Source organism: Candidozyma auris, chromosome 4 (assembly GCF_003013715.1).
Source record: "Candidozyma auris chromosome 4, complete sequence".
Classification (NCBI taxonomy): Eukaryota; Fungi; Ascomycota; class Pichiomycetes; order Serinales; family Metschnikowiaceae; genus Candidozyma; species Candidozyma auris.
This window is the reverse complement of record NC_072815.1, coordinates 1,287,724-1,304,329: the sequence shown is the minus strand read 5'-3', so window position 1 is coordinate 1,304,329 and position 16,606 is coordinate 1,287,724. Positions and strand designations below refer to the sequence as shown.

Here is a 16,606-nt window from a genome sequence, read left to right as displayed (position 1 = left end):
AAAAAAAAAAGTCGCGTTTCGAAAAAAACGCCAAAGGTGTCAAGCCCGAATGGCCGAATGGCCGAAGTGGGTGGCCATATGGAGCGAGGCTTTTTGCCCCAGACCCCTCAGTGCTACGCTGCCTTGCTGCATTTTTTCTTACCTGGTGTTATTTGCAGTGCGACATTGTGCTCTGACACAGTCACACATCGCCTACGCCTAAGTCGCGACATTTCCCCTGGGCCCAGCAAACCTCCCACGCCCACACCAACACCCACCACCCTGATTACACTATAAAGAATTCCTAAATGCTTCACTTAATTCGTCAATTCCATCACAAAAGGGTGGATTTTCTCCTTTGTGGGGTGCATTCATAGCCGCGGGGGGAGTTTGGCCGTAAAAAAGCCGTAAACAGGCTCTACATGGCGTCTTCCCCATGTTCAGCCGCACGGCACACAGCGCGACATTTTGGGTGCTAATTTTGTCTGAGAGAAGGCAGACCAATGGCTCTCCAAAAGAGGCTTCTCCCACTACTTGGCACAACTATATAAGTAGCAACAAATCTCCCCTGGATCTTACCCTTCTCTTCAACTTTTTTTTTATATATATCTATCTTCTTTCACGTCGCATCGCCATGGGCCTCGAGGATAACGAGCTAGTCAAGCGTTTCATCAACGTCGGCGAGAAGAAAGCCGGCTCCACCACCATGGGCATCATCGTCGGTATGTTTGCTGCCTTTGGTGGTGTTTTGTACGGCTACGACACCGGTACCATCAACGGTGTCATGGCCATGAAGTATGTCAAGGCGCGTTTCCCTGGCAACGGTGAAGAGTTCACCTCGTCAGAAACGTCGCTTATTGTGTCGATTTTATCGGTGGGTACCTTCTTTGGGTCCCTTGCTGCTCCTTTTTTCACAGACACCATCGGTAGAAAATGGTGTTTGATTTTGTCGTCGTTGGTGGTGTTCAATGTCGGTGTCGTGTTGCAAACTGCCGCCACAAACATTCCTTTGCTCTGTGTGGGCAGAGCCATTGCTGGAGGAGGTGTCGGTTTGATTTCCTCCACCATTCCTCTCTACCAGTCAGAAGCCGCTCCCAAGTGGATCAGAGGTGCCATTGTGTCGTGCTACCAGTGGGCCATCACCATTGGTATCTTTTTGGCTGCTGTGTTCAACCAAGCCACCCACTCCAGAAACGACTCCGGCTCCTACAGAATCCCCATTGCTCTCCAGCTTCTCTGGTCCTTGATTTTGGGTATCGGTATGTTCTTCTTGCCTGAAACGCCTCGTTTCTACGTTTCCAAAGAGAGAGAGGACAAGGCCATGGAGGCGCTTTCTAAGCTCAGAAAGCTCCCCACTGACCACCCGGATTTGATTGAAGAGTACGACGATATCAAGGCTGCGTACGAGTTCGAGAAGGAGTACGGCAAGTCGTCTTGGGGCCAGGTTTTGTCCAACAAGAACCACCAGCGCAAGAGATTGGCCACGGGTGTGTTGTGCCAGGCGTTCCAGCAGTTGACCGGTGTCAACTTCATTTTCTACTTTGGTACCAACTTCTTCAACGCTGCGGGTGTCGATGGTTTTGTGACCACTTTGGCCACCAACATCGTCAATGTCGGCGCTACGGTCCCTGGTATTCTTTTGATGGAAATCGCCGGTAGAAGAAACATTCTTCTTGGAGGCGCTGCGGGTATGTCTATTTCTCAGCTTATTGTGGCCATTGTGGGAGTTGCGGCCTCGTCTGACTCGTCCAAGAAGGTGCTTGTGGCCTTTTCGTGTATTTTCATTGCTTTCTTTGCCGCTACTTGGGGTCCTTGCGCCTGGGTTGTGATTGGTGAGTTGTTCCCCTTGAGAACCAGAGCCAAATCGGTAGCTCTCTGTACAGCTTCCAACTGGTTATGGAACTGGGGAATTGCCTACGCTACGCCTTACATGGTCGACAAGGACAAGGGCAACTTGGGCACCAACGTGTTCTTCATTTGGGGCGGGTGCAACTGCTTGTGTTTCATTTTCGCCTGGATCTTCATCTACGAGACCAAGAATCTTACCTTGGAGCAGGTGGACGAATTGTACGAAAGAGTTCCCCACGCCTGGAAGTCCCAGGGCTTCATTCCTACCGAGCACGCCTTCAGAGAAGACGTCCATGTGGACTCGAGGTTGGACGACACCAAGGCCGAGGCCATTTCAATCGAGGAGACCAGCGTTTAAATGCAACGCTGTGGTTACGAGTTACGAAGATGAACTTAATACATGTAATTTGCAAGGATTTGTAGACAATTTGAGCTTCGAAGGAACAGAAGAAGAGGCTTGCTATTTGATCCGTTTGTTAGAACGCAAAGCTAAAGCAACCCGGAAGCCCATAGAAGGTTTGGCACAGGGTTCAGGGAAGTGCAGCTGCCCAATTGCAGGTTTGAATGTGCCGAATCAATTCTCTGCAACAGACAAAGAGATTCGGAAAAACTTCCCCCACTTCGAGTGTCTTCAGTTGATCGAAGCGAGGTAGTTTCTAATATTAGTTGCCTACAACTACTTCTCAACACTATCAACAGACTAAACATGAATTACAAAATACTCGATTAAAAGAAGTAAAGCGGCACCAGGCCCCTAGACAGCCAAGTTGGGGTCCTTTTCTGTAGGCGAATCGGAAGAAGACCGCTGGTTGTTCTCTGCGTGCTCTGCCGCAGCCTTTTCTTCGATTTCTTCGGGCAAGATTGGCACTTTTGGCACAAAAGAGGCACTCTTCCATGCTGGGATCTTTTCTGTCCAGATCTGGTCGATTTCCTCCAATCTCTTACCCTTGGTCTCGGGGAAGAAGAAGAACACATGGAGGCCCATGGCCACACAGCACGAGGCGTAGATGATGTAGGTTCTCCAATTGATGTTTTTGAACGAAGGAGGCGTGAACATAGCAATGGCGAAGTTGAAGATCCAGTTGGCGGCTGTGGCCAAAGCAGCACCTCTTTGTCTGGAAACAGAGTCTCCCCACATCTCAGAAACATACACCCAGATAACCACACCCCAGGAAACAGCAAAGGAACAAACAAACAAGTAACAAGCAGCGATCACACCTCTAGCAGCAGGCTTGTGCTCATCGGTGATTTGGATGGTCACGGAATCATTGCCAGAGTCAGGGTAGGGAACGGAATAGTGGCCCAAAAGCCCGGCAACAGCAAACTGCCAGGTGGTCATGAAAGCAGCGCCGATCAACAACAAGGGTCTTCTTCCAATCTTGTCCATCAAGAAAAGAGCAATCACCGTCATGCCAAAGTTCAACACATACTGGATCGAAGAAGAAACCAAGTTGGCGTTACCAGAAATACCCGCCATCTTGAACACATAGACAATGTAGTACATCATGACGTTCATACCAGTCATCTGCTGCCAGATCTGGGCGAACAAGGCGGTGATGGTTCTGGGGAGGTACTTCTTGGAGAACAATTTGGCAAAGGTGAAAGCCTTGACGTTCTCCTCCAAAAGCAACTGGTCCTTGATCTCCTGGACCTCAATGATCACATCAGGGTCCTCTCTGTTACCCTTGGCGTTGATATCAGCGACAATCTGCTCTGCCTCGTCCCAGTAGCCGTTTTTGGCTAGCCATCGGGGGGATTCTGGGATGAAAAACAAGCCGAGGAACAAAATAAGACCAGGCACAATCTGAATGCCCCAGGAGATTCTGAACGAGGCCACGCCGTCGATGTGGCTGCAGCCAAAGCAAATGTAGAACATCACCAAGATGCCCAACGTAATACTGGTTTGGAACATCCCGCCAATGAAACCTCTGACTTTTCTTGGGGAAAGCTCCGAGCCGTAGACGGGAGCCACCGAAGAACCAAAGCCAATGCCAGCACCAGAAATGAATCTTCCAATGATCAATTGCGGCCTGTTCTGAGCAGACGACTGGATGGCAGCACCAATCATCCACAACCAGGCGCAAATCATCAACGACGCTCTACGACCAAAAGGCTCAGACACAAACGACGAGGCCAAAGAACCAAAGAAGGAACCAAGCGACATGGAAGCGGTGATGAAGCCTTGCATATCGGAGCCTGGGTGGTTGAAGTACAGAAGGTATGCCTTCTGGTCTAAAAACGCCGACATGGACGAGATGTCAAAACCAAACATCAAGCCCGAGATACACGAGATACTGGCGATGAAGAAGATGTTGGTGATCTTCGGGCCGTGATCGAGAAACTTTCTGAAAGCCAACGCTGGCTTGACCATGCGCTCTTCGTACGCCGACAAGCCCATAGTGAATACTTAGTTAGGTTTAGGTGAAGGTGAAGATGGAGAGATGGAGAGTTGGAGGGTTCCCAGGCGTCTGGTGGGGTATATATACCAAAAGGCGAAACATTCTCCACCAATTGTTACAATTGTTCCAGCAACAATGGGGAGCGCCCATGTAGCAGGACGGCGCCGTGACCAAGTAACGGACAAAGTATACAGCCAAACAAGCGGGCCAAAGGCTAAATTGCGGAGCCGAAGCTGCCCAAACAGGTAGGTGGGCTGACTGGTGAAGCGGTGCCAGAATGGGTGCAAAAAAAGCGCCATAGTTGGTAGAAAGAAGCGGGGGCTGCTGAAGAGACGTGAGGAGGCAACACGAGAGGGTGAGAGCGAAAGGGTTGAATTGGAACTGGATCGAAGATAAAATTTGAGCTGGGACTGGAAACTTCGTTGACTGCCAGCTCGGTAGAGGGTGGCCCTAAGAATGAGGAGAACGGTTACCGCTGGGAGAAACTTTAGAGAGGGGGGCGGCGGCAGCGGCTTGTGGGGCCCATGTACCGAGAGAAACACCGGAATAACCACGATTTCGCCGAGCGGAATTGCCAATTTCAAGGGCACGCAGAGAGAACCAAGCGGAAACCAGCATGAATGCACGCTGGTGGAAGTGTAGAACAAAGCAGTGCGGTTGATGTCCAAACTGCCACAGGGAAAGCAAATAAGCATTAGGCTTCAGGGTTGGTGCGACAGGTGAGGTCTGGGCAGAAAGGCGAACAACGTCTTGGCTGGAAGAAGAAACAAGAACACAAGCAAGCAAGCAAGCATTGCAGAAAGATGTGGGAGATGCCGATTCGAGACCACCAAAACACGGCTGAGTGGTTGGGAAAGAGGTTAAAATGGTCTCAAAAAGTGATGATATGATGGCCACGGCCGGATTAAATGCCTTGGCTGCGAACACCAACGGCGAGGGGGTGGAGGAGGCAAGAACAAGAAAACAGAAAACAGGTGAAGAGAACAAGTGATGAGAAAAAGTGACGAGGACAAGTGAAGAGAAAAAGGTGACGTCGATGGAAGAATTCTAAGCGGTGGTTGTTTCCAACAATTGGGCGGTTTCTTTGTGTGGAGACTTCGAGTCGAGTCCAATTGTCGCAAGCTTGTAGCTGTGGACGCTAACTGAGGACCCTTGTTGGCAGCTACCCTTCAACTCTCGGTGGCTCCATTGCCGAACCGGCAACGGCACCTTGGAATGTTCCGGTGGCCACGGGCCTGTGTCACCCTCCAGTGGCACTGTATTGTTGCCAGCGGGGAGGAGCACTGGCCCAGGGACGAGGTGGTGGAGCAGAAAAACACCACAGGGTTCAGATTCAACAGATTCAGCTACCGAGGAATTGGACAAGGTGGACGGCTGCTGCCAATGGCAAAACCTTATTTTTTTTTTTTTACTTATTTACTCTACTTTGTATCAGTTTTGTGGATCTGGTGATTGCCTGCCTACGTCACTGGGGTGAGACTTGCCCAAAACAGACAAAATTCTGAGCGGCTGCGTGGGTGCAGAAGTGCGAGCCTCCAGCCTGGAAAATTCGAGCTCCTCATGCACCCACATTTGACAATTACGACACCCCCACGACACACACACGACACTAGTGTACGAGACCCACTTGAAACCCACTTGTTACTGTACTATACTATGTGACATCACCAAAACCTCGTAGTACTTGGTTGTCGTTCTCCAAAAATGTCGCACGTTCCCCTCATGGTCCCCCCTCAAAGGTGGTTCGTCATGACCTCCCCTCGACTAAGCCCAAGGTTGCATTTTTGAAATTTGGGGTCCCCAGGCGCCCGGTGATCTAGAAGAAATAATCCGTGACACCAGCGAAGGAAAAAGTTCTGGCGTGGTGCTGGCCATTGTGTTCTTGTATGGAGTTGGCATTGCGAGGCATTGTAGGCATTGTAGGTATAATGAACAGCCATTATGGGAGAAATATTCACAAAATGGGGGTCGTGAATTACGAGACGCGAAGAGGACAGGAATTGAAGGGCTACGACGTGTTGGTGTCGCTTTGGAATTGGTCAATGGGCAGTTGATGTCCGACTGGCTGACTGACTGGCTGACTGACTGGCTGACTGGGGTGAAGTTTGTTGGCGAGGAGGTAGTGACGATAAAGACTAGCTGGATTCACCAAAAAGTTGGTGGCTGGTGGAGCCATACGGTGCTTTTTTTTTCTTTTTTTTGTTTTTTTTGTATGTTGCAGTCGAAGGAAGCAGCATTTGGGGCTTCTCTGTGGGCCCAGTGGAGGTGTGTTGGTGGCATACTTTGTAGGGGCATTTATCAATTACGTGAGTTGACGAACTTGGGTGCACCCATTCTTGCTGGTTGCTTCTTATTCAGTTCGGCATTGGGTTGAAGATGGCGTACTGTAAGCGAGCTGGAGTCTTGCGGGCCATTGATAGCGACTTTGGGTTGGCGGCTGGTGAGTTTGTATGGAGTCGCTGGAGCATTGTGGGACCAGGAGGAGGACGTATTTTGGCTGAAACATGTTAGGTCCCCACAATGGGGAGCTTGTCTATCATGGTAGTGGATGCAAATGGGAGTAAGTGTCTACGTTTGCTACTTCAATGGCAACAGTGCAGTGAATGATGCTTTAGAAAATGAAAATGTAAATTAGATCAAATTGATGACTCCTTTATCAAGGCTAATGGAAGATTTTTTTGGAAGATCATAGAAACCGATAGGGTGTTGAAGATTAAAGTGAAAGCTTACACATTCACACGCATTATCTTATCGTATAGTGAAGTTCATGCGACACACCGACAAATTATGTATCAGACAAAACTCCAAAAACGCAGTTTTAATTCGATATGAATGTCCAATGATTATTCTGACTACCGAAACTATCTACATGACCCATGACAATGAACTCTCTAGTGTTCAGCTACACCCACAACGAATCCGTACTCTCGAGAATGTCAAGTGAGCCAACCTACTCAAGCCGTTGTATGTGCGAGAGGTCCCTTTCTTCTTTAAAAGCCGGCTTTAAACCTCTTGCTCAACTGTTTCACTCAAGTGTTCCTTGTGGAAGCAAGACTCACATGTTTTTCTCCTGGCTAAATTTAACTACTTTTCGAATACCCTCCAGGGCTCCAATGCTCAGCACAGCTACATATTTTCCTTTTCAATGTTTCCAATGATTTTACCCTCTTCACAGAATTGAATGTTATCGTCTCCAACTCAGATTCTTGCTCCTTATGTACCTTTTCGCAGCCAACGTGAGACACACAATATACCAGTAGACACTACCCAAAAACTAATCGGCTCTTGACAATCGTAGATCACCCTTTACTCGACACCGTAAAGCCAACTTTCATTTTATTTTTAACTTTTCTTTTCCCATGTTTACCTTCCCATTGTTCTTATCAGTTCGTTTGGCCTGCATCCAAACTCAATTAATATCAACCACACGATTATCAACACTTTCTCTACTGCTTCTTCTCTCCATGCTACTACCCAGCAGAGTCGGTCTAATATGGCTGCTCTTCTATTTATTGCTTGCATTCACGCTGGCTAAACCTTCAACATCCTCCCTGCTTGCGCCTGAGCCCTCTCCGTCCTCAATTATCGATTATCTCTCATCCGAGGTCCAATACTCCTACTTTCTTCGGCATCTCCAGCGGTCTGGGCTAGTGCCGCAGATTAACCAGCTTCAGAATGTCACGCTCTTTGCTCCAATTAACCTGGCGTTTGTTGACGACGAGGTGCTTCAGAACGACACTCCAGAAAACCTATGGCGCTACTTTGCAAATCAAAGACTACGAATTGGGTATCTAGATACAAGGAATGTGGTGGCCGACTCGTTGTATGTGATCAGAGAAGCAGCGTATAGGAACGTTACGTATCCTTTAAAATTATCCGCTGACACGGCGCTTCGGCAGTACAATGTCAATGGGATAGCTCAAGTGGTTGAGTTTGACTTTTACGCGAAGCACCAACACTCGTTTGTCCAAGCTATCGATAAGCTTCTTCCACTTCAGCCAAGCATATGCGATCTTTTGCTAGATGGCAGCACCGACTATATAAACGGACACAAGATGGCGTTTGTGAAGCGACTCTTTCAACTGATGTTCGATGTTAAAAAAGCTCACGGACCAAGGTGCTCAGAGTTCTTGGGGAACACTTCCACAATTCTTCTTCCTCTGGACAGTATGATTGAACAGTCGCTTCTGAAAGCCGAGATCGACTACTTCACAACCTTATACAGAGTGTCAAAAAATGTGAATTTGGAAACTTCAAAAGACGCTATAGACGAACTTTCCGCTGACGTTGGAGGAATGCTTAGTACATTGTTGTTGCCTGAACTTGTCGACGGTGTAAACGGCACTGATCATCCTGTTGATAGCGAGGGAAGGAAGAAGAAAAAGAAGAAAAAGAAGCTGAAGCCGAAACCATACGCTCCGCGCTATAACATTACTCTCGACGATGAAACCAATCAAATCATCATAAATGGGGCTATTCGTTCCACCAATGACTCTACAGGTCTCACTGCTAGAGACGGGATTGTACACATTTTCGATGCAGAGAGTAATGGGCCAGATACACGGTTCTTCTCTGCACTAAACTACACTGTTCCCACACTTATTCCTCGAAAAGTGTTATACTCATTGCATTTTTCCCAGTTCGTGGAGGAGCTTCGTTTCAGAAGACTTGGAAAGCTTATCAATGGAAAAAGTATAAATCAGACCTTGATACTCGATCTTTCGGATCGAGATGACTTTCAAGACGACGAATCGATGACAGTTGCTTCTTTTAGCAGCAAACAAAATGCCTTATACAGGTTCTTGGAGGGCCAGCTAGACCGTCTCCAGGTAATGGATTCAGTGACACATGAACAGCGACTCATGACGTCCAAGCTTTGCCTGAACAAGCGCATTGGTCTGTGCTTCAAGGTCAAAGTTACTGAAAGCCATCACAATGGTGACGTTGTCACAACTTTCAATAATGATATTGCTGCCAAGGGAAAGCCGGTCTGGGCAGCAGGGGACACTTCGATCTACATAGCTGACAAGCCTCTTTTGCCACCACTGTCTCTTAAACATACATTCGCAGAGTTACTCACTGACGGAGCTGTGAACGGTAGGCTTGAACACATCGAGATCGATAAGGAGTTTTGTATGTGGACCTTGGAACATTTGAAAGAGCATGGTCTCAACCTGGTGAAGGAGAATAACAAGGGCTACACATTATTTCTTCCATGCGGGCACACCATTTGGGGCCCTTTTTCTGGGAAGAAGGGCGCGGAAGAAGTATCCCTTAAGAACCTTGGTCTCACGTTGAGGTACTTAGAGTCTCATCCCAAGCAGATGAAGGATATTTTAAAAGGGTTATTCATTGAGGATCTTATTTATTCAGACTTTGGTCTAGATGATGACATCGAAACAACTCGTATTGCCAAAACTCTTCGTGGAGACATGGTCAATATCAGTGAAAGTCACCGCATGGGAGAATTCAACCACCTTATCAAGCTTAACGAGACACTTCTTTCTGTACCACTCAACTCAGATGTGCTCTTTAGTCAGGGCGTCATTCACATTACTAGTAATTTTTTATTGCCGCAAGATTTCCGTCTTTCGATGCTTGATTTGCTCGAAACGACAGAAAGCAGTAAGAACAAGTTCTCGTTTATTTCGTTTGTGAGACAGTTTCCTGTGGTGTCTAATGCATTACATTTAGATAAGAAAGGCGAGTCCCAGTATTCGGTGCTTGTTCCCAAGCCAGAGCTGCTTCAGTCGATGAACATTACAAAGAGTTTCTCAAAGCTACATGACTTTGTCCAACTTCATTTGATGCGAAATGAGGATGCAGCGACCCTAAAGAGATGTATGAGCCAGACTTTTGACACCAATCAAACATTTGTCATCCATACAAATCGCTCGGATGGCGAATTCACCTGCGAGAAAAACTTTGATAATGGAAAGACGTACCTCAAATTGCAGAGCCAAGAGCCAACGTCCATGCTATCTGTTCTTGGGTATAACTCAGACAGGAAAGTGAAAGTCGTCACCTACGGGTGTACGTCGGCAAAGCAGAATGCCAGCTGTGTTTTCCTCCTCGAGAAACCCTTCAACTTGGCATGGTTTTCTCATGACAACAACTTTCTCCACATTGGCTGGTTCAGTGTGGCCCTTGGTGTCCTCTTTGGGATTCTTCTTTTTGGAACCATTCTCACAACCATTGTCCTATTTCTTGGAAATCGTCCTCGAAAGCTGTCCAAGCCGTTGAACATTCCCAGCAGCTTGCCTCTGCCTCCAGGACCCACTTTTATGCGAGTGACATCCGACGAAGACATGCAAGGAGGCGTTGTCGACTATGGTTACGAGAGTGACGATGACCTCAATCGTAACGAGAGCGAATCACTTTTGCTGGTTTCTGGGTTAAGAAAGAAAGGACGCCGCGGGTACGGCTCCATTAGGGAAGAACGTATGAGTTTGAGTCCCGTAAGGAAACCAGAGGATATACCTCCATCAGCACCAAGGCAGATAAAGCCTTCAAGGCTGTCATTGAGCCGCACAAGAAACTTGCCTGGCTAAATCATTAGAGAGAACAAGGTGGTCTGCGTGCTGATAAGAGATACGACCTGCGTGTAATATGTGGTGATAACCAGTGGGGCACTAAAGTCGCAATAACATCTAATCATCACTACAATCAAACAAGAAAATGTCAGAACCTGTGCTGTTGGACTATCAAAACGGAGTCACTCGAGATGAGAGTATGCAGCAGGATTTTGGGGAGCAGGCAATGCAACAGGATGACCCAGCTCCTGAAACCTCTGAAACTCAAGCCACAAGTGAATTGAGCGCTGAAGAGAAGATACGTCAAGCCGAGCAAGAAGCCAATGCATTAAAGGAGGCCAATGCTCAGGCAGGATTGGCCACTCGAATCAACGATCCCAACGGCGCAGAGAAGGCGGCCGCTCAAGCTGAACTCGATGCTAGGTCCATATACATTGGAAACGTCGACTATGGCCTGACGCCAGTAGAAGTGCAACAACATTTCGCACCTTGCGGGATCGTGGAACGTGTTACCATTCAGACCAATAAGGCAACGGGCCAGCCCAAGGGGTTTGCTTACTTGGAATTCGAGAATCCTGAGAGCGCCCACAAGGCGGTAGCTATGCTTGACGGATCAGAATTTAGAGGCAGACAACTCAAAGTCAGCTTGAAACGGACCAACGTGCCTATGTTTATACGAGGTCCTCGTGGACGAGGGATGCGTGGACGCGGGTTCAGAGGCCGTGGGCGTGGGTTCCGAGGCGGATATCGGGGCCAGCGGTACAACCCGTACTGAGCAGAGATTCAGTGTCTCAGAGACAGTCTTTAGTTTATAGTACAGTATGCCCTGTGGCCGCAAAAAGTAATAGATTACATGAAAACGAAGTTACTCCTTGTTGCAACTTTCTACCAATGCTGAAACCTCGGCAACTCCATCGTGAGCCAAGCCTTGTATCACCCCGTCTATATTCTCTCTGCTCATCTTCTGCTCGAATTTATACTTACACTCTGTGTCGCCAATCTCAATTTCGAGCCCCGTTATGGCCTTCTGCATGATCTTCAAGTACCCTTCCGGAGCATCGGTCACTTTCCAAGGCTTCTCTCTCGTGGACTCGTTCTGGTTGGTGAAGTTGACCAACTGCCTCCTGACAAAGTCAAAGTCATCCACTATACGCAGTTTACCGTAGACATGAAGGGCCGCAAAGTCCCATGTGGGCACAAACTTGTGAGTTTTCTGCTTTTCCGGGTAATACGACGGAGTGATGTATGAGTCCAGGGATTGAAAAATCACCAAGACATTGTCATTTTGCAAAAGTGAAGGCATCTGGTGGTTCTTCTTCGCCATATGGGCGTGCAAGTACCGCTTCCCCGTGGCGTCATCCCTGTGAAGATAAAAAGGGATGTGGTTGGCGATGATCTTGCCTGAGTCCATAGTAACGACCGTTCCAAGCGGGTGGTGCACAATGAGCAGCTCCTTCTGGTCCCAGCTGTCCTCGTTGTAGTGCTTGGGAATGTACATTAGGAATTGTTGTCTAAGACGACGTCAAATTGAAATTTGAATTGTGGTTGTAATTGAAACTGGAACTGTAGATATCTCGAGACTGATAAGAGTCAGCGAAAAAGCCGCTATCTGTGGGGATCGCGCCATCTTGCGTACCTCAAATGGTCCAATAAGGAAGGTGGAATAGTAATTAGGATGAAGGAGGAAATGGACGGAAAAACGGAGACATAAGGCTTTGAGGCGGCAGGGTGGTGGGTGGTGGATAAAAGGAAAAATCAATTGTTTCTGACCGGAGGAATGCTAAGGTTTTGTGGGAAAAGTGCCCTGGGTGTACTGCGTGTAGAGGCAGGAATGGGTGCAAAACAGCCGTTGTTGAATGTGTTTTGACTATGGAAGAGGTGAAAATGTAAGAAAAATGCCACTCGAGTCGTCTATGCTTGCAAGTTTACTGTCACAAATTTTCACGTTGAAAAATCTCTAAACATGAAACACATTTTTGTTTTTGGTAAAAATATACTGCTTGAAAGTGGTTGAACCCCACGATTTTTGCAACCTTCAAGTTTACCTTTCAGCTTTGTGCAAAAACAAGCTCGCATGCAAGTTTCAGGTTAGATCAGCCAATTCTGTGGCGACAGGATTCTCGTTCGTCTCTGAGGCTCTCAATACGATCCAAGTGGCTTTGAAGAGTTCATATATCTATTATTAATTAATCATATATTAAGATATAATTATTTATATAATATAAATTTATCAATAATATCATTTTCAAATAAAAATGTGAATTTATTCAAGATATTAGATGAAGAAGAAGATGAAATATATATCGCTTTCTGTGATGATTATTGAACCTCAATGAAAAGCACCGTGACTTTTTTCATTTCATTGGAGGAGTTTGGAATTGTGAAATGCGTCTTCGAAGAAGCAGTGATTCTACGATGTGTATAGATTCGCCTTACAATAAGTAAGGAAACATTTGGGTTCGACTATGAGATTCGGCCTTCGAAACATTAAATCACCTGTTCATTTAAGCGGTAAGAAAGAGCCCTGCTAAAGAAGCCTAAGGTAAGCTCCCGAAAATGAGGCACGGATTCTGCTGAGAGAGTAAAGAAAACATCATACAACAACTGGAAAAAGGATTATTTATTGAGCTAATCAATATAAAATTGACGGTGTCGAAGCAAAGTAACGAAACGAAAGAATTCAAATACCTTAGGCTCCATCTCCCTCAGAAAATAAGCGAGGCAATGGTCTTGAGAAAGTTTACTCCAAGACTGGTTGCAATAGGAATGAGGTCCTTGACAATGTCAAAAATTAACTTGGCACCATCGACAACTTCACCGTGTCTCGAAGCAGGAGGCTGAAGACCAATGGCGTTGAAAATCTCGTCGACATTGAAGCCAAGAAGGTTGCAGAGACCTTCGATGTCATAAACAAAGTCACCAACAAGATTCTCAATGTCCGTGAGGAGCTCGTTGTCTCTAGCAACAACGTTGGCAGAGTCAGCGACCTTGGAGTCAGCAACGGTGTCCATGGTGACCAACTCGTTAGAAGCAACGGCTCCAGAGTTGACGATTGGAGAAGCAGTAGCAAAAGCAGCGAAGGCAGCGGTGAAGAGAGAAGCGAAACGCATGGCAAAGATGTTGAGAGTGGATGAGAAACGACGAACCCAGACAGAGACAGCTCCATTTATAGTTTTTGCCTCACGTCTTCACATGTCTCTGAGTTTGAAAGACGCCAGCAACCTCAGACTGGCTCGTGAGGCACCACGGGCAGCTACCTCATTGGTTATGCTGGTACTCTGATTCCTTTAAACCAATGAATTTGTTTTATGCCTCGCGGTCTTGTGTTGGAGTGAACATCAGTCCACAGAAAGTAGGATTAGCCCTCGATACATGATGTTGAGACCCCCAGAAGGAGTAGCACAGAAGCCCCGTTTGGAATAACCGAAGCGGCTTTCCCCTTACTGTGACATTTTGCTACCTTGTGTCATCGTAAATGTCGCTCAAAGTCGAGACCGTTATCAAACGCTATGCGTGGAATTGCGCAAAGTTTATTCGATCCATGTCACAAGAGCCGCTGTGAGTTCCTTACAATTACGGTTGACAATGAAAAAACTAGCTCGTCTAAAAGAATTGCTGTACCAACCACGAAACATGCGGCAGTGTAAATGGCTACTGGATACTTTACTTCGTGATTCCAAAGGGGAGGATCGAAATCAACAACTTTGTGTCATGAGGCATCGTTGCTTTAGCGAGTTGCGTGCGGCTGTCAACAACACTCTCGATGCTTGAAACTGATACTGGTCGTACCCGTGGGTAAAGTTGATGCACGTCAGGTTACACAGATAGAATGTGATTTAGAAGAATGGCGCTACCAGACCTCTTTGTGCTTCGAAGAAATGTGCTCAGAGAGAAGATTTTCAAAGAAGCCAAAAGGTTTGCATGTTTAGGCGACTGTGCGTTGTTGATTTCACAAGACTGAAGCATTTCGAGGAAAATCGCATTCTGTTTTCTTGTGCTTGCCAATATTCGGAGGTTGCTTCCAGCCTTCCCTTTGCATCCGTGACGAAGGTCTCTATCCCGACACCTCAAAGATTGTTTAACTCAGGTCGGTAAAAATGGTTCGAAAGCATTTTTTTGTATTTAATATTGCCTGCTGAATTTACTCGAAAAACGCTGATGCTGAGAAATAAGATAATGTCGAGAACACGCCACAGGTACGCTGTAAGTTTGCGAGAACGCTGCAATGTGTGGAAGCTGTATTTTTTACCGACGTCAGTATTGCTTGTGAAATTCTCAGCACTCATTCCGTCAGTACCGCTCGCGTCTGGCGACGGTAGCCTCAATCAAGAAGAAGTAATGTTCCGCTCTGTTTAAATTCTCTACGACGTCCATCTTCGTCTTATAACAACAGGTTTTTGAGGATACGGACCCGTCGTCTCCCCGTCCACTAGGTAAGACCTTCTCCTAGAGTCCCAAATGCTTACGAAAAAGAAGAGCACATTTAGACTGATGATGATGTCGTAGGCAAGCAGGCCACGTTTAAAGTAGGCGGGAAACTCGTACGGGATGACACGAGCAGCACAGAGCCCGGTAATGCCGATGACGTGGTTCTCCCACCTCCTATGGCTGATAGTCCTGGAAGGTTTTACTCCAGAGAGAAAGAAGACAGAGTCCAAGCAACACACGACCACGTACACTGGTAAAATGGCACCTTCGACGATAATCCATTCTGTGGTCAGGGCAAAAAAGTCACTGACATCGAAGCATACAAATGCCATGGTCTGAGCGAAAAGGCCCCACGAGGGCCTGTTCCATATGATAAACCGAAACATGCTGATCAAAGCCATATGGGCACCCAAAGCCTGGGTGATGAGAGTGGAGCTGGCTACAAAGTAGCTATGCTGAGCCAGAAGCACCCCAACCACAAACAGTAGCACGTAGATCGCGATCCCAATTGTGAATATTCTCTTCAAGCTGTAGAAATTGCCCATTCGCCAGGCAAAGAACGCAAAACACAGATACACGCTCTTCAAGTAGAAGGTGAAAGGCAGCTCATCGAATGGCAAACGAACCCTCAGCTTCCTAAGCAAGGTCTGCAACTCTGCAAGCAGCAATGCAAGGAAAAGTAGCAGGAAAATGAATTTTAGCGGTTTTGCCGGTTGGCCCGACCCAGAAACACCCTTATACAACGCCGAACCTAAGGGTAGGATTCTGCTCATATTAGAAAAGTAGTTTCTTTGTGTGGAGTTTCTTTGTGTGGTTGCTTGTGTATATTTGTGATTGTTGCTCAGTTGGGGAAAGTGTCAATATGCAACGAGGCTCGCTTACGCGTGCTAAATTAGTAGTTGCCCTAAGGGGAAAAGAAGATAAAGTTTAATAAGGGGACCAGAATGGGTGCAAAAGACGATGTGAAACTGTTTGGCTGAGTCCGCTAGAGCCAATGCTCACTTTGAACACCTCAATGTGAATGAAATTGGAAAAATGTGCCACTAATTGCATCTTCTCAAACGAAGGAATCAACCACGATACCTATGGAACATGCATACAGAAAATACAAGAACTAGCCAGATTCGAAACTTTTGTCCTAGGCATACATTTTTTTTTCTTGACAATTTCTCCGTATGAAGTGGCCACTCAGTCTGAACTGGTACATTGAACAAACATCTTGTACAAACATCTTGTACAAACATCTTGTACAAACACGCTGTAGCATACACTAAGTTAAGTATGCAATGCTACAACTGAGACCGTTGCCTATATTCCACCAGGATTGTATGTGACCACAGTCGGACTCGGTTTGATTCCATGGGAAGGCCCCAGCGGATCATTGCAATCCATAAATTGGTCAATTTGCCACTGGTGTCA

The 16,606-nt window shown here is 46.9% G+C and overlaps 7 protein-coding genes across 7 annotated transcripts; 3 read left to right on the top strand and 4 right to left on the bottom strand. All coding sequences in view use genetic code 12, as the record gives it.

Moving 5' to 3' along the window:
• Nucleotides 1-613: 613 nt before the first annotated feature.
• Nucleotides 614-2,185, top strand: HGT12 (Hgt12p; the record flags this gene model as incomplete). The annotated part of the gene is made up of 1 exon (XM_029033829.2): nucleotides 614-2,185. The coding sequence occupies one exon, from the start codon at nucleotides 614-616 to the stop codon at nucleotides 2,183-2,185; it is 1,572 nt and encodes a 523-aa protein (XP_028891392.1).
• Nucleotides 2,186-2,581: 396 nt separating this feature from the next.
• CJI96_0004262 (sugar porter family MFS transporter) lies at nucleotides 2,582-4,225 on the bottom strand (the record flags this gene model as incomplete). The annotated part of the gene is made up of 1 exon (XM_054702178.1): nucleotides 2,582-4,225. The coding sequence occupies one exon, from the start codon at nucleotides 4,223-4,225 to the stop codon at nucleotides 2,582-2,584; it is 1,644 nt and encodes a 547-aa protein (XP_054558153.1).
• A 3,465-nt stretch (nucleotides 4,226-7,690) lies between these two features.
• On the top strand, nucleotides 7,691-10,777 carry CJI96_0004261 (uncharacterized protein; the record flags this gene model as incomplete). The annotated part of the gene is made up of 1 exon (XM_029033831.2): nucleotides 7,691-10,777. One exon carries the CDS (start codon nucleotides 7,691-7,693, stop codon nucleotides 10,775-10,777), a length of 3,087 nt encoding a protein of 1,028 aa, XP_028891394.2.
• Nucleotides 10,778-10,904: 127 nt separating this feature from the next.
• On the top strand, nucleotides 10,905-11,534 carry CJI96_0004260 (uncharacterized protein; the record flags this gene model as incomplete). The annotated part of the gene is made up of 1 exon (XM_029033832.2): nucleotides 10,905-11,534. The coding sequence occupies one exon, from the start codon at nucleotides 10,905-10,907 to the stop codon at nucleotides 11,532-11,534; it is 630 nt and encodes a 209-aa protein (XP_028891395.2).
• Nucleotides 11,535-11,624: 90 nt separating this feature from the next.
• CJI96_0004259 (uncharacterized protein) lies at nucleotides 11,625-12,257 on the bottom strand (the record flags this gene model as incomplete). The annotated part of the gene is made up of 1 exon (XM_029033833.2): nucleotides 11,625-12,257. The coding sequence occupies one exon, from the start codon at nucleotides 12,255-12,257 to the stop codon at nucleotides 11,625-11,627; it is 633 nt and encodes a 210-aa protein (XP_028891396.2).
• Nucleotides 12,258-13,464: 1,207 nt separating this feature from the next.
• CJI96_0004258 (uncharacterized protein) lies at nucleotides 13,465-13,869 on the bottom strand (the record flags this gene model as incomplete). The annotated part of the gene is made up of 1 exon (XM_029033834.2): nucleotides 13,465-13,869. One exon carries the CDS (start codon nucleotides 13,867-13,869, stop codon nucleotides 13,465-13,467), a length of 405 nt encoding a protein of 134 aa, XP_028891397.2.
• A 1,251-nt stretch (nucleotides 13,870-15,120) lies between these two features.
• On the bottom strand, nucleotides 15,121-15,960 carry CJI96_0004257 (uncharacterized protein; the record flags this gene model as incomplete). Its single annotated transcript, XM_029033835.2, has 1 exon — nucleotides 15,121-15,960. One exon carries the CDS (start codon nucleotides 15,958-15,960, stop codon nucleotides 15,121-15,123), a length of 840 nt encoding a protein of 279 aa, XP_028891398.2.
• Between the last annotated feature and the right edge of the window lie 646 nt (nucleotides 15,961-16,606).